A 20,844-nucleotide genomic window follows, 5' to 3' on the forward strand; every position below is an offset into this window, starting at 1 on the left:
AGCTCACGGCACTTTGACGGATATTCCGCTAATTCTTCGGGTTATAAATGGCAAGTCAAGCCGGGGTATAAGACGACGAAGTATTTTATGGGTTATGAATGGTTTTGGATAAAATTGTATTCACATTGCTTGCTCACCTCATGTCGCACACACAAAACATGGGTTCGCACATGAGTACGAAAAATCTGTGGGGTGCAATAAACATGAAATTGGTATGGAGCAAAATTGTAAAATAAGCGTGTCGTGTAGCAACATAGGCATGGAACTGGTGGAATTTCGTGAATAAATATACACATTAAAGCGTGGAAATTAACTTAGTAAGCAATTTTAAGTATTAATAGATGCAAACGAAAGTAAGTAATTATAGATATTGCCTCTGTGTTCAGTAAAATGATGTGCAAACGAGATGATTAGATATCGAGGCAGTTTACAACCACTTGCCAGTCAGTCTTTCTTTTCGCTGTTTGGAGCCAATTGGAAATTTCAAGTGTAACCAAATCTTGCTTAACCAGATCTTTCCAACGGAATGGAGGTCTTCCTCTTCCCTTCCCCCGGCGGGTACTGTATCGCAAATTTTTAGAGGTGGAGTGTTTTCATCCATTAGAACGACATGACCTAGACAGCGTAGGCGCCGTCCATTGAACTAAAAGTCAAAGCGCAAAAGACCATAAGTCCTTCGCAGAACCTTTCTCTCGAAAACTCGTAACGTTGTCATCGTCCATTCCTCTGCACCATATGGCAGGACGGGGATGATGAGTTATTTGTAAAATTTCACCTTTGTTCGTCAAGAGAGGACTTTACTTCTCAATTGCCTACTCAGTCCGAAGTAGAACCTGTTAGCAAAAGTAATTCTGAGTTGGATTGCGAGGCTGACATTGTTGTTGGTGTTGGTCCAAGATAGACGACATTATCCACGACTTCGAAGTTTTGACTATCAACAGTGACGTGGGTGCCAAGTTGCGAGTGCGACGACTGTTTGTTTGACGACAGGAGATATTTGGTCTTGTCATCATATTCAACCAGACTCATTTTCTTCGTGGTCTTATTCAGTGTGAAGATAAACATATATTAGTTGTCTTCGATAAGTCAAGTGCTGGAGAGTTCTTTTTCAGAGTCAAAAATGGGCAAATACCTTCAGGTGTTGGTATGACTTCATATTAAACTAGGGAAAGTGTTGCTCTATTTCATCTGTTTGAGGCAAGAGGTTATCAGAAAATGATTTCTTTCATATTGACCGATAGAAGCGGTATAAAGATAATAAACTTCAAACGAACATAAAAAATATCTTATAATCTATAAAAAATTCAATTTTAAGGAACAGTCAAAGAATATAACATCAATCAGCGAAGGAGGCGTAGACTGTTGTATCAGTCGGAAAGTCGGTGATGGCCACGGTATTCTGGGATTTGAAAGGTGTGATCTATACCAACTATCTGGAGGATGTGGAGTGGTAACTGGACTCTGCTATGTCAAATTATGAGGTTAATTCGAAGTTGGTTTCTAAAAAAAAAATTTCTTTATATGAAAAATAAAAATTGCAAAAATCTACTCGGCGATCAAAAATTTGAGTCGAATAAGGAGGTAAAAGCTCGAAGGCCTACTAGACCTCCAATTGAGTCTAGCAGACCACCAGCTTGGCTTCCGTAAAGTGTACAGCACCGCCACATTTAGACTTGTCAAAAGCCTTGGGCACAGTCAACCACACAACACTATCTGGAACCCCTCCAGTGTTAAAGAGGTGGACTAAGAACTACATTGAGCTGTCGGCAACCATAAGTACTGTTTAGAGGTAAAAATTCAAAATTGTGAAGAATTATAAAGGGAATTCCACAAGTTGTGGCCTCTCTCGTTGCTGTTTAATTTCTACATATCGAAATTCCCTCAACCAGCAGAGCGAATTTCTGTCATCTGTAGCATACGATGATGATTGCGCGATAATGACGTCGGCAAATGGTATCGATAACATGTGCTCAAAAGTAAACTGCTATCTCTTCGACCTTTCTCGGTTCTTCGCTGCAATAATCCTAACACTCCACAGCGACCATATTCACATTATTATTGATTGACTATTGTATGCGATTATTGCCAAACATAGAGTCTCTACAAAATCCTAAAGTCGATTGCCGGCAGCACATAGGGAAAATACTCGTACAAGGAAACGTTATTGAAAATCAATAAAATTTTTATTCTGACTTTGATTCGGATACTGTAAAGTTAAGAATCAGAAGTAATTTAAAGGTATGTAATATGAGAAGTAGGCGTGGTTGTCATGCTATTTCGCCCATCTTATCAGTGTGTTTCAGTGGCTGGGAAGATAATTACATTAAAACATTTAGGAGGCGAGGCCTCCCTACTTTTTGAATTGTGTTATCCTACAGATGCCCTTACTTCGTTTAATGGCGTTTTGTGGATGTGACTGTGGTCAATTACGACCAACCCACCCTGGATTCCAACGGATACCTGTGCCAAGTTTCATAAGGACATCTCATTTTCCTTTCCAGTGTAATGATTGCTGTCAACCACCAACTCGAAAAGTCAGAGAGAATCACTCTTTATATCTAACACTGATATCGATATTTATTTTTGTTATTTAAAATTTCGTATCATTTATCTTACATCTGTCCTTCGGCTAGATTTGAATTAGTTTCTGTTACTATTATTGCGCTTGGCCTAATGAATTGCTGCAAATTAACGTCTTATTCAACGGCTGACGAAAGACTCCGTAATATCCCATTAATTTGAGTCTGACAGAGATATAGTGATGTTAAGACAACATAGGCTTGTCGACTTCTTTGTTTTCATGAAGGTGTACCTATGTTTCTTTGCTGCAATTAAGAGTATTGCTTAACCTTTTCATCATACTCGCTATACTTAATTTTTATAGCTACATACATACCCACATATACCCATACATATATTCGTGCGTTCATATTGCCCATAGGCGCATTTACTGGGTGCACCAGCCCCGAGCACTTGTCGCAACTCTTAAACTAGAGTGATTAAATAAATTGTAACTTTCCATGTCAGCAATTTGCCTTTTTGCTCAATTTGCGTTATGAATTTGAATCAAGTACAACGTTTTAGTGCTTAAGCCTGTCACAAGTAAAAAGTCGCTCAAACATTTACGCACCTGAGCACCTTCATACAAGTATATTGAAGTACATTTGGCATTGCAAAATTTTTTTCTGCCAGTAAAATTCTGTTGCTAACAACATTTATCGTGACTGCCCGGCGGCTGTAATTAAAAAGAAGGTGGAGTTTGTTAATTGATACTTTGTATATGCCAGCCTACGGAGTTCCAGCTAAACAGGCAGGCATAAGTATGCTCCTAGACAATTTGATAACGTGAGATACCTATGAACATACACACGTTTAACATTCAAAACGAGAGATTATGCTTTTGAGTCAGAAATTAAACTTAATGAGTAAGCTTACACATACATATAAAAATATGCACACTTACTTGAAGGGTGCCTTACGCACCTCTACTCTGTCAGAAAGTAAGTATAGTGCGCATGAAGTTCTGGTGCTCGCAAAACCCATGGTACAAACTGATCGACAATATTTAACGATTTGAAAAAAAAAGAATCCTCCCGAGTGTAAATTCCTTTATTCCTTTGCACTAATGTAGGTGAAAATTTGTTTTACAGAGTTTATTGTCATTCATAGTGCGCCACCATAAAGAAGGATCAGCTGATGCGAATTGATTCTTCAATTGTTCTGAGAAACTGGAGTATGCTTCTATGGTATGGAATCCTAGTTATCAAGTCCTTTCGAAAAAGTTAGAGTCTATTATAAGAATGCCGACGCCTAATCCATTTTGCCTTTCAGTTGCTATAAGCCTCGTTTGAGATGGCCTTCAGTGCTTTCAGAAAATTTTGATTTTTTTGGTTTCCCCTCATTTTTGAAGCGCCATTCGTTGGATTGTTGGACAGTTTCAATGTCATATTCATAAATGCACATCTCGTCAACAGTAATAATATATTTGATGAATGCAGGATCCTCACCTTCGCTGTCAATCCTCTATCTACTCGACCAAGTAAGACCACGTAACCGATCCATAAGATCCTCGGTTATTACACAAAGATTTTCAAGCACTGTTTCTATAACTGTTTTGATGTTTTCGCCATTAACAAAAGGGGATGGACAACTCCCATGAGATTTCCTTACTACCGGGAAAACAAACAAAATTCCATACCAAATCGTGAAGGTTCCACGTGATAAAAATGCAATTGATGATAGTGACAACTCCGGTAAAGGTAGTTATTGGATGCTTGACGCATCGGCCAATGATATGTTTGAACAAGGTAACTATCGGCGTCGACGCACGCAACGGCCAAGCTTTGCATTAGAAGTTCTGCGGCTCCGAGGATAACTACCAACTTGAAAAGCATCAAACTTTCGAAAACGCGATGGATTATCCTTCTGCTACATCTCAAAATGATCTCAAAACTTTCTGCAACAAACACCCCGCATCAGTGAGGTTGTCCCATCGCATTACCGAGTTGGCATTAGCGAGTTGCATCGACGGCTTCGATTGAGCCATTCATCATACTATTTTAAATTGAGCTGCCAGCACAGACGAATATCGCTACTCAGCTGCAGTCGCAACCAAAAGCACTCTCATCCGCTTTCACCATCCTGAATCTTTTTAAAAAAACTGGACACTTTTTGTGAGCATTGACCAAGATTTTTTAGGAAACCATTAATCGTAAAATAATAACAAAGCCATGATAAATGAAACTTTAATGTCATATAAAGCTTAGGGTTGTAAGCTTTCATCTGGATTTCTTCCGGAAAATTTGGGTGTTGTAATTGAAGATCATGGTATATATCGAATTCATTCAAATTCAGCATAAAACCGGATTATATTTAGGAAAATATGTTCACATATCACACATCTTCACTTATTCAGAATTTAAAGTATGATTAGAGATTAGAGAAGGTTCCTAGTGAAGCTGCGTTTAAAGACGATTTTGTGCGTTAGAAATGCTGGTTGAAAGCTACTATTAGAAGTCCTTTTTACTTCAGATTGTGATTGGTGATGAAAAGTGGACCCATTCCGATAATTCTAATCCCAAAATATCATACGGAAAATCTGGCCAAATAAAAGGCAAAGCTGAATATCCACGACGTCAATGTATTGCCTTGTACTTGATGAGATCATAAGGTTGTGCTGTACTAAGATGCTCTAAAACAAGATGAAACTAAAATCTAATAGTAAATTAAATCTAGCGGTTGCTAAACTAAAAAAATTTAAAACTGTATTGAAACAGCAGAATGCTGTCACTGGAATACGGTTCACATCACAACAGGACATCGAAATTGGATTGATTCATTCGTGGCCACAAAGCTGGCGTAATTCTTTTGGGATGAAGTCCACGAATTGTCAGAGAGATGGGAAATTATTATAGCTTCCGATGAGCAATACTAAAGACTAATTATTCTCTACCAAATGCATTGGTTACATTTCTAGACTTGTAGACATGTGTTTAAACGAAGATAAACTGTATCATCGACACTCTGAAAATATTCTCCTATTTTTTTTAGCAGTGGAGGCACAGTGTCAACTTCTCGATTGAATTTAATAATTTATTTTTATGAGGTTGCGTACGGCATCAAATAAATAGTATAATATTAATTAAAATATCAAGTTTAATAGCAAATCAAGCATTTGCATTATTGATGTACAGATGTCTATGTGTATGTAAAGTGTCTTGTCTTTGATTCTTTCTTGTCTCGTACGACACACCTGCCTCACAATTTTAAGAACGCACTTAAACGTTTGCTCGTTAATAATAATAGCATCGCTCAATAGGAATTGGAATACATTAAAATGAACCCAGTATTTTTTTCATTGATGAAAATCAATTGCAAAGCAGTTCGCAGGCATCGTATACGAGTATACATACATATGTATATATGTACGAGTATGTACCATATACCTATGTAAATTGCAATATGCAAGTATAATAGCTTACAAAGACAATCGTTAGCTATGTTTCTACATGCTGCAGTAAGTATGAGCGATTGTGTGTGCGTGTGAGCGGAGCTATAATCTTTTACAGCCGATCAAATTGAACTATTACTCGGCGCATGTATTGCAGCTGATTGCATAAAAGTCATTGGATTGCATTGCATTTATCAGGCTATGATGTCAGCTCTTTGCCGAAATTGCATTAAATTTGCACCACGCACTACGCCCGGAGCAAATGTGGCAGTAACGATGGCGGCAATTGTTGCAATGCGCTGGAAATGCAGTAGTTGCCACCATCGCTCTTTTAGTGCAACATACCGCCAGACTTCTTCATTCATGTACCGTGATCTCTGCGACTGCTTGACTGCAGTCGTAGACGACGGTAAAGTTGCCGCCCATTAGGGTGTGTCAAAGCTCATTATAAAGGAGTGCACGGTGTTTGTTGCCATAATCGCTGACTGTGCAACAAATTTAATAAAAACTAATTTGACTAGTAGCAGTACAACATGTGTAAAACAAGTGTTGTTCACACATAAAACTTCGGGCAAGAGGTCAATTATGTTTGCCCCTTAAGCGGGCTTAATACGAGACACTATTGATGAATATGTATGTGTAGAACCTGAAAGCACTTGAAATACTTATTTAGATTTGTTTGGGTTTGTAATGAATTTAACTTGAATGTCCTGGTCTATGTAGACCCTTTTATTCGCCTTTTTGCCTGCGCAGAGTAATTTATTAGCACCTCAAATTTATTCAATTCAGTATACTTAACTCTTGAAAAAATATAAAAATGGGATCAGATCCGGCTGCACTCTCCCCATTATGCACTTTGATCTGACGGATGGTAACCAATTGAAGCCTTATTCAGCAACTCCATGGATTTGGGAAAAAGCCTGATTCTTTCCCAGCTCAATGTCTCTTAAGTTGGCGTATTGGCAGCAGTGAAATATGTCCCTTCTTTTCCGGTTGAAGGCTGGGCATTCCCATAGATAATGTTCCAGCGTCTCATCACACTCCGCTCATGCTCTGCATTCCGCCGAATCCACTTTCGCCATTAAGGATCTTAAGGGTAGTTGCCTTTTGAAGAAACCTATAACGTTATTAAGCTCTCTTTTGCCTAAAACTAGGAGATTTTTGGTCTGTCCACCATTAACACTCGCCCCAAGTAGCTGAACGGTGTCGCCAGCTGCCTCCGAGCGATTGGTTTATTTACTAATTCTGATGTCAGCAAAATTTCTGCATAGCTGCTGTACTAGAGACGTTACTCAACCTACTATTAATCGGTATTGCATTGCTCAACAGCAAAATCACATCCAAGATTGGCAGGCTTAGGTGAATTTTTCACAAGAACGTTCGGGCATAGCTCAATAAAAAGGAAGTTGGTGGTTCAAATATATCAAAAAACCACCCATTTCATCTGGGTGACAAAGTATCAATTCAAATTTAAATGGGATAGAATTTGCACCATCTACAAAGATGTGTTAAAAATGGCTGATGGAGTGGGCGATAGAATCTATTGCTCAGAGTTGGCTATCAGGCAACCTTTCCACTTTCCGAAATACTGCTGTATGTTCCAGGCTGAAGCCTTTATGGCTATGGTTAGAAAATATGGTGAAAATGCTAACAACGCTGAAAACTGCATACCTACAGGACGTCAATATAAACGTCAAAGGCCAAATACCAATTAAGGCAATCATCTCCCATCGTATTACGACAAAGAATATCCATAATAGCGAGAGTAGGTGTTATTCCAGGAATGCTTTAAAAACATGAAGGATCAACCGAAAGGGGTCCAAAGGAAAACATGCATACAGTCTCGAAAAGACTGTGGGATGCTTGTTGGTCCAGTGACAGGTCACAACTAACTGGTAAAACATGCGAGCCGGATGAGCATTAGAAACGAAGACACATGCAAACATGGTAGAGAAGTAGGCATGAGATAGACGCTGGAGTACATTTCTGCTTTTAACCAGCCTGATCTAGAACTCGTCTGAAATATTTATCAGCTGAGCAGTTCCAGGAACTGGATTAAGTATGAGAATTAGTTATGACGACTCTTTCGAACTCCGGAAAAAGCATAAACTTCAGCTCGAACTGAACTGTCATCTATCATGACAAAGATCCAGCAGATCTATGTAAGGCATTACAAAGGATTAATAGGTCCATGTATGGCTTTGCAGCCAGCCAGTATAATCTAACCCTCTTATTTGTGAAGATCGTTGCAAATTCCAACCGTAAGCGTTCGATAGACACTTTCACAACGTTGTTGAGGAATGTGATTGTAACTATTGGACTGAAAGTTTAGTAACTTTGCTCTCACCTTTATAAGAAACCGATTCCAATATTGGTGACGTCTTCTTCATTACAACTACCGCTGCCCATCTTACAATGAAAATGGAAATCGGAACTCGTTTTCAGACAGCTTAAACACTACTGTACGTAAAAACGTTATCCGGCTACTAAAAAGTATGAATAATAAGTCTTTAATCATCAAAATTGTGTAACTTCTAATAATTTTTTACCCACCTTCCTCCTTCGTACACCTCTCGAGGTAAATATTTAAATTTTGAGCCAATCTTAAAAGATCTGTCATATTAATTTTAGTCAAATAGAATGGGACTGCATGAATACATTTTTTCATACAGTTAGGAAGCCATTTATTGAAAACAAGAATTATTTTTTAGTTCCCAGAAACGTATTTGTTCCTGAAACTTTTCCATTTAAACCACGAGCGTTCAAGGAACGGCGTTTATCATCATGCGTGGTGCACTAAGGTCCACTCTTACCATTAACACTAGTTTGCATATAGTGCTTATAGATATCGTAGGAAAGTGTATGACCGCGAATCTGGATTTCCTTCCGTCCATGCTTTAAGTTCATATCGCATATTTTGGATCATGTAGTCGCCAAACGTAACTCTGATGGCTTTTTCTCCGCCCACATACCTGCTATAGCTGGGTCGAAACCGTTGAAGGAGAGGGGCAGTGAGTTTCTTTATGAATGCTACCCTTTCTGATAATAAGGCGGCGATTCTAACCTTGTACTCACAAACCGTTCAGAGCTGGTTAAAAATGCCTAACCTCGTTATCAATGGCAGCGAGCCACAGATCACAGAGGAGTCTCAAGTAAATGTAAAACTGACGAGCTGGCAAGGAAAGGCACCCTAGCTCCACTCTCACTAGAATAGAAACGGATCGGGGCTCCTCTTTTCATGTCTGTCCTACAAGTGGATAGCTTTTGACCTAAGTTCGACCTAGTGATGTTCTACATAAGTTCGATCGTAAGGGAACGTGAGTTCATTGCCTTCAGCAACACTAACCTCTCCCTAGTGACGTTCTAACAGGCCACTGTCCTGTCGGAGTTCGTGCAGTAATGTTTTGAAAATCTTATCGGAAGCCAGTTGAAGAAGCTGTATAGAGGAAGATTTCTTGCTCCTTGTTTTTCCAACGTTTGCGAAAACAGATATCCCATTGAGCTGGAGGGAATAGAAATTAATTGCCTTAGTAAATTTTTTATCGACCACAAGCAACTTTGTTGACTTCCAAGACCAAATACAAGAGTGCTGTTTTCATGGTTTCACAAAGAACTGTATAGAGGAGTCCAAGAAGTCAAAGCGTGATCTCTGGATCAACTATCGAACCTAACCTAGCCCAGCACTTCATTAACAGCATTAAATTTGTGACTTTGTTTCATACCAATCACAAAAGAAATAGGAGATTTAAGAAAAGTTCCAACCACAATCTGTTGTAGATGTCAGCCAAAACTTTAGGTGTCATATACTTAGAGGGAATACTCAAGTTTGGTTGTATTTTTTCGAGTACGTTAAAATTTATACTTATGGTATGTAGAAAGGTAAAGTTGTATATTTACATGGAGGAATTCACCACAAAATAGTTCAGTGGTACTTTCGAATAACAAACAACAATACCATTTGCGGTCCTTTCACTGATTTAAAGCGCACACAACAACGCACAAACAAAGGCATACAAAATCGTTGAAATCGAACATTATTGATTACACGAAAAATCGATCACATGAGTCATATTTTCACAAAAATTTTACTTATACTTTTAATGCAGCCAATCAGTTGGCAATTCTCACTTGAGGACCGGTTAATTGCCTAGCTACACAAACCTCTTTTTTGAGCGCCAGTGGTCGCTTCTTGGTGTAGCCGGTTCATAAAGTCGCCTGCAACCTGTCGCCGTGGACAAAGAGGAACATTATGAAATTGAAAAATAACAGCCCGTGTTTTCCATGTCACAACAGCAACAACATTGGAGGAGTCCGCCATTACTCCCGGCTACCACCGTTAGGCGCAATGCTATCAAATACCGTAGGCTGTGCGCCGACGACTGGGGCAGAATGACAGTGAGCCGAAATGACGCCGACGACAGGCCGTTGCCTCACATGTGGCTCAACCCCGGCCACTGTGTCACACTGTTTTCACAACACTAACAGTAAGGAAATACATATGTGTGTGTGTGTATGTTTGCCAGGCATGTCAGGCGGCTGTGGTCCACTTTGACTTGCAAAAAAAAAGTAAAAGTGCTTGTCGTCCGTCCACATCCAGCGTTAGCTTCAACAGCGGCTTAGGCTTTAATTTCGGCTCAGATATGCGTTCGCTGTATGCCGCTCAATTGCTGCAACACTGCAGCTGCCACTCCGTTTCCCGCCCAATTTAAATGTGTTTAGCGACTAGACGGCAGAGTTGAGTTTCGGTGTATTTCCATTGAAAAATTAGATTTGTTTGAACAGTATAAAAGCGTTTGCTCGACGCCACCACCGAATCAAACTGTCTTTCGCGTTCTTAAGCTACGATCCGTTTTGTGCGCACGTTGCCATTTGCTCGTCGAGAAATCGCATATAAAACATTTTAAATCAGCAAACATGTTCAAATACGTGAGTACTCGCCGCGAGTTCAGACATCATCGGAATATTGTGTATATTTGAAAATGTGTGAAATCTACATAAATCCATGTGTGTTTGTTCTTTTCGACATCCTTTACAGGTTGTCATTGTCGCTCTGGCTTTGGTCGGTAGCGCCGTAGCTGCGCCAGGATACTTGAGTGGCGCGCATGGTGGCGCTCTTTTGGGCGGTTCTCTTTTGGGTGGCCTCCATTCTGGACCGGCCATTTCGTTGGCACCCGCCGCTCCAGCCATTTCATATGGCCATGCTGCACTTGCTGCTCCATCGATTTCCTATGCCGCTCCGACCATTACCAAGATCGCTGCTGCTCCGGCCATCTCATTAGCTCCGGCTATTTCGCATGCACCAGCCATCTCGTATGCCGCTCCAGCAATAACAAAAATAGCATCTGCACCTCTCATCTCGACCGCCTCGATCGCTGCTCCATCCTTGGGTTATGGTTTAGGTCATGGTATTGGCTTGGGTAGTGGTATTGGTTTGGGTCATGGCATTGGTTTGGGTCATGGCTGGTAAATCTGCACTGTTAACGAATGGTAGAAAGGCGAGAGGAAATGGATTTCCTGTGTTACTGCGAAGGGTCGTTTTGTAAATGTAAATATGTTATATAGATCGTTGTAATTTTCTTCTTTTCTTATTTCTTTGCTGAGAGACGCATTGATATCGTTTGTGTATAAATTTCTGCCGCTGAAAATAAAGAAAAAAATATTAAAATGCCTAGTGTAAATATTAAAGATTTTTATTTCGCTAATAATTTGGAGAAATTGTCGTTAAGGGACATTGATTAGGTTATCACGTGACACTGAAAGAGTGCTAAAATGTTCTGGATTGCTAACATCGCTGCAATTATATTTTCTGGGCCATTGTGAAATCAATGACATCGAAAAATTTGCATATTAATCGAAACTTAAACAAAAGGGCTTTAAAAATATAGATATGAACATTAACATTAGTTAAAGTGATACTAACAACAACTAGGCTCAAAAATTTATCAGATTTAGAATCTGCCAATTTGAGGATTAAGTCAACTACGATTCTTTAAAGATAAGAAAATATAAGAATATCATTAAATGGATTGAAAAAACTAGTGGATTAATATAAAAAGTTATTTGTAAGCATTTCATTGAAGGCAAATATTCTCATGAAATTTAGAATTATCTTATGATATATACATATATGTATGCGTATTTAGTCAATAAATATTGCGAAAGTTGTCAACACTATTCTCTATTCTCATATAGTTGTTATCTTATTATTATTTTTTACATTCAAAGGTGAAAGCAAACATCAATAAAAGTACTTCCTCTTTTTACTTCCAAACAACAAAGATTGACCTGATTTGAGAAAATATCAACGAAATCATTCACACAGTCTTTGTCCGGAATGTAATAGGACTGAGACTATTAAAAGAATTTATTGAACCAATCATTACAATTCTTTAAACACTTTCAAAATAGGCTCCTTCTTTGTCGATGCAGCGCTGCCAACGCAAATTCAAGCATTGAAGGCGTTACAGAAAGCATTTTCCAGAATAGCCTTGAGAGCCGAGGTCTCCTCTGTCGTCTCAAAATGCTTACCTTTCATTGGCGTTTTCAGGCAAGAAAACAAAAAAAGCTCCGAGGAGTAGGGGCCACGTGTTGTAGTAGGGGCCACGTATTGTTGTAGTTGTAGTTGTAGTTACATCTTTTATTAAATTTTCCAGTATACAAATAAAAAGCTAAACAATGTATACGGATAAAAAAGATGCTACTCCCTTTGGGGTATGCTATCTTATGACCAAAAATTGTCCAAATCAGATGAAAACTATTCATGCTTCCAAGACCCCAGTTCCTATTCTTAACGAAAAATATAGGTCAACCTGTCAGATATGCTATTGAAATAGGAAACAACTTTTTTCTAGCGAATTGCGAAAGTTTAAAATTTTCACTTACACCCAAACAGTTCCTTACAGGTTTTTTAAGTACTTATGTTAAATAAAGGGTGATTTTTTAAGAGCTTGATAACTTTTTAAAAAAAAAAACGCATAAAATTTGCAAAATCTCATCGGTTCTTTATTTGAAACGTTAGATTGGTTCATGACATTTACTTTTTGAAGATAATTTCATTTAAATGTTGACCGCGGCTGCGTCTTAGGTGGTCCATTCGGAAAGTCCAATTTTGGGCAACTTTTTCGAGCATTTCGGCCGGAATAGCCCGAATTTCTTCGGAAATGTTGTCTTCCAAAGCTGGAATAGTTGCTGGCTTATTTCTGTAGACTTTAGACTTGACGTAGCCCACAAAAAATAGTCTAAAGGCGTTAAATCGCATGATCTTGGTGGCCAACTTGCGGGTCCATTTCTTGAGATGAATTGTTGTCCGAAGTTTTCCCTCAAAATGGCCATAGAATCGCGAGCTGTGTGGCATGTAGCGCCATCTTGTTGAAACCACATGTCAACCAAGTTCAGTTCTTCCATTTTTGGCAACAAAAAGTTTGTTAGCATCGAACGATAGCGATCGCCATTCACCGTAACGTTGCGTCCAACAGCATCTTTGAAAAAATAAAAATGATTCCACCAGCGTACAAACCACACCAAACAGTGCATTTTTCGGGATGCATGGGCAGTTCTTGAACGGCTTCTGGTTGCTCTTCACCCCAAATGCGGCAATTTTGCTTATTTACGTAGCCATTCAACCAGAAATGAGCCTCATCGCTGAACAAAATTTGTCGATAAAAAAGCGGATTTTCTGCCAACTTTTCTAGGGCCCATTCACTGAAAATTCGACGTTGTGGCAGATCGTTCGGCTTAAGTTCTTGAACTAGCTGTATATTATACGGATTTACACCAAGATCTTTGCGTTAAATCTTCCCTGTGGTCGAATAACACATACCCAATTGCTGCGTACGGGGACGAATCGACATTTCACGGTCTTCAGCCACACTCTCAGAAACAGACGCAATATTCTCTTCTGTACGCACTGTACGCATTCGTGTGGTTGGTTTAATGTCCAATAAAGTAAACTGAGTGCGAAACTTGGTCACAATCGCATTAATTGTTTTGCTCACTTGGTCGATTATGTAGACCATAAATCGGACGTAAAGCGCGAAACATATTCGAACCGAACACTGATTTTGGTAATAAAATTCAATGATTTGCAAGCGTTGCTCGTTAGTAAGTCTATTCATGATGAAATGTCAAAGCATACTGAGCATCTTTCTCTTTGACACCATGTCTGAAATCCCACGTGATCTGTCAAATACTAATGCATGAAAATCCTAACCTCAAAAAATCACCCGTTAATTAATGTGGAAAATTATCGTCAACCCGTTTAAGTACGTTTACTGGACGTCGACTCCCGTGCTACGAAGCGACGATAACACTCCATTCAAAATATTGCCCGGAGATCACATTTTCAAATTTGAAAGCAAAAAGGAGCGTGGTTTTAGTAGAAGAATACTTAGAACTTGGACGAAGGAAAAACAAAAAAAATTAAAATTTCAGTAAAACTTTGCGAATCCAAAAAAAAAACCTTTCATGAAGATCGAATGAGTAGTTCTTGAGAAATCTTGCCAACCGAATTCAAAAAGACGGCGCACTTATCCTAGATAGCCTGAAGATCGCAAGTTCTCAAAGCTATATCTTCGAAACTATTACTCGGACTTGAAAATTTAGGACAATATTCTAAAGGTATTGAAGCAAGACAATAAAAAAATCGATTTTTGAAACCTGTAACCCCATGTAACCCCTTTTTAAAATGGCTCAGACTATTATCTAAGGCGTCGTCGGACATATTGCTTAGATCGGATAACTATATCATATAGCTGACATATAAACTGACTGAACAAAGTATAAAACTGTGAAAGGTACTATAGCTTTGGCGATTTTAATTATCCTTCTGGCTGCCATTACAAAAGATTTCGTCATTCTAGAAGTAAAAGTATTTCATGTTACTATGTACACATTTTTCGCTGTCATCGATTCGCCGAAACTTGACCAGTTAATCGCCAAAATAACTGGCATAAATTTAATAATTGAAGAATTGATTAGGAATGAGAAGGAGACTATATGACGTTAATGAGGCGTCGATATTCTATCTCGAGCAGAAAGTAGATCTAAAACAAGACGAGCAAAGAGGTGGCCGGTGTTTAGCTTCAACTATGCCGAAAAAGCAAAGGGCTTTCTTTAATGTTTTGAGTAAGAATTAAAGTTAATAAATGTCAATTTGTGGAATTGTCATTTTTTCAACCGAATTAGTAAGCTTTAAATGTACTTTTTCTGTATGGAATGCAAATCGAAAGCGATATATGTTGAAATACTTTTAAGCAAGTTGGTAATACAACTACTAGTTCCTCAAGAAAATGAACACTTTCGGTTCACATATAATTCACACGTGACTTTGGGTGAATAATAATTCATATTTTATTTTGGTTTTTGGCATTTGACATTTGCATTACATAGACAAGTATTAAGTAATCAATACAACAATAAATGTACACATACTAAAATATGCAATAAAGTGATAATTAAGTACAAACACATACAAGATTTTGCAGTCTTTTAAATTAGTGCTGCTCAGATTACAATATAAGTGTATAATAAATGAGGCTTGGCCACCAACGCCATGTCTTAACAGCATACATACATATATTTATATATCATTAATGCGTACTCCACAGTGAATACCCTTCAGGCAAACCAGCACAGTACCGTTAATTTCGTTTACCTGCTTACTTAAACCACACACAACAACACTTTACTTTGCATTTACCAGCCATGTCCATAGCCATAACCATGTCCTCCATAGTATCCATGCCCTCCGTAGAAACCATGACCACCATACAAGCCATGTCCCAAACCATAGCCATGTCCGTAGCCATAACCATGCCCATAGCCATAGCCGTGTCCAATTGATATAGGCGCGGCGGCGATGGTCTTTGTCACAATTGGCGCCGCTATGGTTTTCGTGATGATGGGTGCGGCCTGAATTTTCGTAATCACCGGCGCTGCTGCGATCGTCTTGGTAATGATGGGTGCCGCATAGCCGTGATCATAGTGGCCATAACCACCATAACCACCATAGTGGCCATAGCCGCCATAGCCGGCGTAGAGTCCATGTCCTCCATAGTGACCATAGTCGTGGCCCTGCAAGCGCATTGTGTGCACAAGCGAGCAGAGCCAAGCTGAGAACCAACTGTGGAACATTCAAATGGACGTCAAATGCAATGAATTACTGTGCTTTTAAACAGGCTTGTATGTGTGGTTACTTACCGATTTGAACATGTTGCGTGTAGTAAGTGTAAGTGCTTCGAACGTACGTGGGTTGATGATTTATTTAGTTAATGGATAGTGCACAGCAGGACACTGATAATTTCACAAAAATATCGAATTTATTTAATTGCCTATTGACCAACTGTATGATACTAGTACCAGTTTGCTTTGATCACTTCAGATCACTGTGATTCATCCGTTGACTGCTTAGCAGTTTTATAGGCGACAAATCATTTAGTTGAAAGCTATTAGACAATCGTCTGCCCAAAATGGGTGCACGCAATGCGCGACGCCCCATCAAATATGTGACAAGTCTGGTCCATATGTGTCCGTATGTATTTGCTCTTATTCGTATAAAATTATAAAAATTTTCAATTAAAATGGAAAGTGTTGCATGAGTGTCCAGTTAATGTGGCAAATGTGGCAAATGTGAATGCGCTTAGTCGTGCATCGACCTACATACGAGCAGTTGCTGTGTGGCACATATTTCATGCGTTTGTTACATTTCTGCATTTGTGCCTTTTAATGAGTCCACTGGCCATCGTGTGGTCCACATATACCTACTGATTGTTTAGTGTAAGGCGGACAGTGGAGTTGGCGGATTCATCGTTTACACGCCACATTAGTGAAATAACTATTTCCACGGAAAATCATATCAAAATCCGCAACAAACATACATTTCGCATTGCTCCGTAACATGTTTTTCCAGCCTCACGCTTCACGCTACAGACGTTGCTGCCTTCGCATGGCCAACAAATGCACTTATAGAAGCATCCAATGCAACCAGCAAGTGGCTAACTAGCGCACAGACCGGCAAATATGTACAAACAGACATAGACTTAGACACGCGAATATTATGTGGCACTTGCTTTGGCCAGTAATGCGGAGGAGGGGCCCAGTTGTTGGTCCACTTGACTTTAAAATGCAATGCGTGTTTTACGTCACTTTAACAGCCTTGTTTATTGCCGCAGCAACAACTGCAATAAATGGCGGTTATCATTTATGTGCATAATAATCACAAATTTATGGATTAGTGCACCCTTTGCTTTCCTGCACCAATTTAAGGGATATGAACCTACAATGTATTTTACTTTAATTTTCTGAATTTCTGCAATTCAAGTGAAGATTTTAGTGAAATTCACCGCATTGACTGGAATTATCTTTTACATCCTACAATAAATATTCGTTACAGTAAAGTTTTAGGAATTTTCAGGTTAGCGTCGAACAATTCGGAATCTGAATAACACCGAAGGTATTTTTACACATATTTTTTCTTGCAACATGTTGTAAAATAAATTCATTTAACGATTGTATCTATCACCTAAAACTAATCGAACTAGAAATAGGAAAATGTTCAGAAAGACAAAAGGAGTTGAAATGTGGGTGACTGTCTATCTGTCCGTCCGTCTGTGCAAGCTGTAATTTAAGTAAAAACTTATTTATCGAGATAATGATTTTGTTACACATGTTCTTGGCAAAAAAATGTGGAGTTTGTAGATGGGCGTAATCGGACCACTGCCACGCCCACAAAACCCCATTAAAGAAAACATATAAAGTGCCATAACTAAGCACTAAAAAAAGATATAAAGCTCTAATTTGGTCCAGAAGATTTCAGTACCTAGAGGAGTCTACGAACTATAACTTAAAAAAGTGGGCGTGGTTCTACCCTCTAATAGGTTTAATGCACATATCTCCTAGACCACCAAAGCAACAATAAGAAACTTTTCCTATAAGAACTATGACCGACAGTGTGAAAATAAATGATAAATATAAATAAATGAATTCGCCAAAGAGATTCAGTTTTACGCTCATGATGGTATGAGAGGTCTTTATATAAACCGGTGTAAAATTTGGACGAAAATTTCGAAAAATCTGTGACGATAGTATATTATTGAAAATTTGTAGAGAATACAACAATTCAACTGCAACGGCCTACAGAGTAAGATCAATTCATAAGCCGGGAACGGGATGGATAGCTGCGCTCCAAAAACGCGACACTTCGTGATGAAAACCGTTTGGTACTAGGCGAATCACGATGTTTGGCTTTCCAGCCTATAAAATGATCGTAGGGGAATGAAGATGGCGGAACAGATAGACGATGTGATATTCTGCACAATGAATAACGAAGCACCAACCAGAATTATGGGTTTGTCTGATATTGCCATCCCTAGAGATGATCTGATAAGTAGTATAGCATGGCTATAATTTTTTTGATAGAGAAATCTTATTTTTTTGGAAAACCTTCGTTAACTTTAACAAAACTTACTGGGTCGCCTTCATAGAATTTACGTATAGCACCTTCTCCGCCCTAACCATTCCAAGGGACATAATCGTTAACGAAAGTCATTTCCGCAAGGTGATCGCAGCTTCTTACGCTTTCTTCATCCCGGCTGGAAGTATCTAGAAGGGCGATATCTTACGCTATGCTGATCTCATTCTTCCAACTCCCGATGTGTGAAAAATCGGAAAAGTCGTTCCCTTACTGAAACCTACGAAACCAAGTCGATTACGCCGACCAGATTTCGGATGCTACAAACTTCAGACGTGCACTGAGTGCCATTTAAAGTGGAGCCATTACAACTTTTGTCAACTCCTTCTCAGTGAATGACGTACTTGGAGTCAAGCCACCTCCCATTAACGACAAGCTCGAGTTGCCGCGAGAATCTAGAGTGACCCTTGCGCAGCTTCCTTCTGGATCCAGTAGCAGGTTAAACTTCTGCGTATCCAGAATCGACCCCGAAATATATAATATATCCTTGCAACAAGTCCCCGCATAGCTCTAATCACCTCTTTGCATGTTCAGCTAACCCTTCACATCTGGCACGCCTCCGACCCCGTCGAAGCAGCACGTTTGTTGGATGACGTCCGAACCTTACGTGGACGCTACTCCACGCTTAAACAAATCCGATGTGAAAATTGTGACATTACTACACCACCCACCGAAATAATAGCTTTTCTACAATCATAGATCTCAGGTCCCTATAAAAAATAAGAAAAATGTTAGTGGTCAAAACGACGTTGGTGTGCCCAATTTGAATTCAACTTGTTTGGCAAAGTGAGCTTCACACCCAAAATCACATAAACCTTCCCAACTCCCACACTAATAAAAGCAATATGTGATTTCGACAGACAATGGATGATATGTGTGTGCACATTCAGTCGTAATTCATAATCTTCGTTTACCTTTTCTAACGAATTTTCGTCATTTGTCTCATTTGCAAAGCGGGTGCATTAGGCGACACGGAGAGTTCGCAGCCGCAGCAACGCCTTTTAGACAATTGTGAATTATTGCATGTCGCGCATGCGCCAACGATAACTTGCCAAACTCGCAACAATCCAACGCATATACAACACTCCAATCGCAGCAACAGTTGCTAGTGCAGCTGTGATTTGCAATGTTTTGTTGTTGTTAATCGAATACAATTGGGGAATAGGGAGGTCTCCTTTTCATTTTACGGTTGTCTCACTTCATTTATTTGCCGGCAGTATAAATGCGAGTGTGCATTTAAAAGTACTTATTCATTTATCGGCCTGCTGCACTTTCATTCTGCTTTTTAGCGGATCAGTGGTTCAGTCGTTCAGTGAGCCGACACTAACTCCTGGCCAGCCGGAGGTATGCGCTACGCTGTTATAGCTGGTGTTGTATAATATGATTTAGTTTGTATCTTTAAGCTAGTTTCGCTGAATTATTTCGAGTTTTCCACATTTGGACGCCTTAATTTCGCTTTTCTTGCACAGGCGAAGCAAAAATGCCGTGGAGGCAAATAGGGGAATAGAAAAGTAGCGGCATGCCACTATTATACTGCTTGCCACACTCCGGCGCAGCATGCACAAGCCGCGCCATGGAAGTGCTACGAGCCGCCTGCCGTTAACTGTGACCAATTTTTGTGATTTAAACCGATCGCCCGGCCTATCATGTTACATGTAATACCTACTCCCGAGAGTGTACATACATAAGTGTTTGGGATAAAAGCTTTCGAAATTTTCCACTGCAAATTTTATTGTTATCGTTCTAATGATAATTTATTGCTTCATGATAGCCGGCTACACGTTGTTATCTGGGTTTTTGAAAGGTCATAAAAATACACAATCAGAAACATATGTCACTCCATTAAAATTTTATTTCATGCCCGATTTTGCACGCAAAAGTAGCTTATGTCAAAATTGAAATTTTTGTGGGGTAGAAAAATCGATTTAAATGTTAGGGCAATCTGATCTACTGAAAAAGTTTTGACTGAAAGAATGTGGCCCCTCCGGATATTTTTTTGTTTCCTTGCCTGAAAAGCCCGATGACAGTAAAGCATTTTGAGGCAACAGAAGGGATCCAAGTAGTATGCACCTCGACTCTCAAGGCTATCCCGGAGAATGCCTTCCGTATCGCGTTCAATGATTGGAAATCGCGTTGACAGCGCTGCATCGACGCAGAAGGAGCCTATTTTGAAAGTTTTTAAAGAACGATTGACGATTGGTTAATGAATTTTTTTTTAAATCGTCTCAGTCCTTCTACTTACTTTCCGGACAAACCCTGCAATTCAAATATAGCGATTTTTTTGCTTCGGGTTCGCTAAATGGCCACGTCACTTGGGTTAAAGTAAAAAAAGATAATGACAAGTACTTAAATAAAAAAAGATAAAGAAGGGTTAAGTACCCGAACGTTTCATATTCTTGCAACTTGCCAGGGTAAAAGACTAAGAAAT

At 39.3% G+C, this 20,844-nt stretch overlaps 2 protein-coding genes and 1 long non-coding RNA gene across 3 annotated transcripts in view; 1 reads left to right on the plus strand and 2 right to left on the minus strand.

The window, feature by feature from the left end:
- Positions 1 to 20,844, minus strand: part of LOC125778776 (uncharacterized) — a 210,504-nt gene that overhangs the window by 175,263 nt on the left and 14,397 nt on the right. The window lies entirely within an intron of this gene.
- LOC105224830 (cuticle protein 16.5) lies at positions 10,744 to 11,639 on the plus strand. Its single transcript, XM_011203050.3, has 2 exons — positions 10,744 to 10,876; positions 10,986 to 11,639. Exons 1-2 carry the CDS (start codon positions 10,865 to 10,867, stop codon positions 11,415 to 11,417), a joined length of 444 nt encoding a protein of 147 aa, XP_011201352.2. The 5' UTR covers positions 10,744 to 10,864; the 3' UTR covers positions 11,418 to 11,639.
- On the minus strand, positions 15,266 to 16,322 carry LOC105224831 (cuticle protein 65). Its single transcript, XM_011203051.2, is given in 3 exon segments — positions 15,266 to 16,022; positions 16,024 to 16,070; positions 16,148 to 16,322. Coding segments are annotated over 3 exon segments (438 nt in total). The 5' UTR covers positions 16,160 to 16,322; the 3' UTR covers positions 15,266 to 15,643.

This window comes from Bactrocera dorsalis, chromosome 5 (assembly GCF_023373825.1).
Source record: "Bactrocera dorsalis isolate Fly_Bdor chromosome 5, ASM2337382v1, whole genome shotgun sequence".
NCBI lineage: Eukaryota > Metazoa > Arthropoda > Insecta > Diptera > Tephritidae > Bactrocera > Bactrocera dorsalis.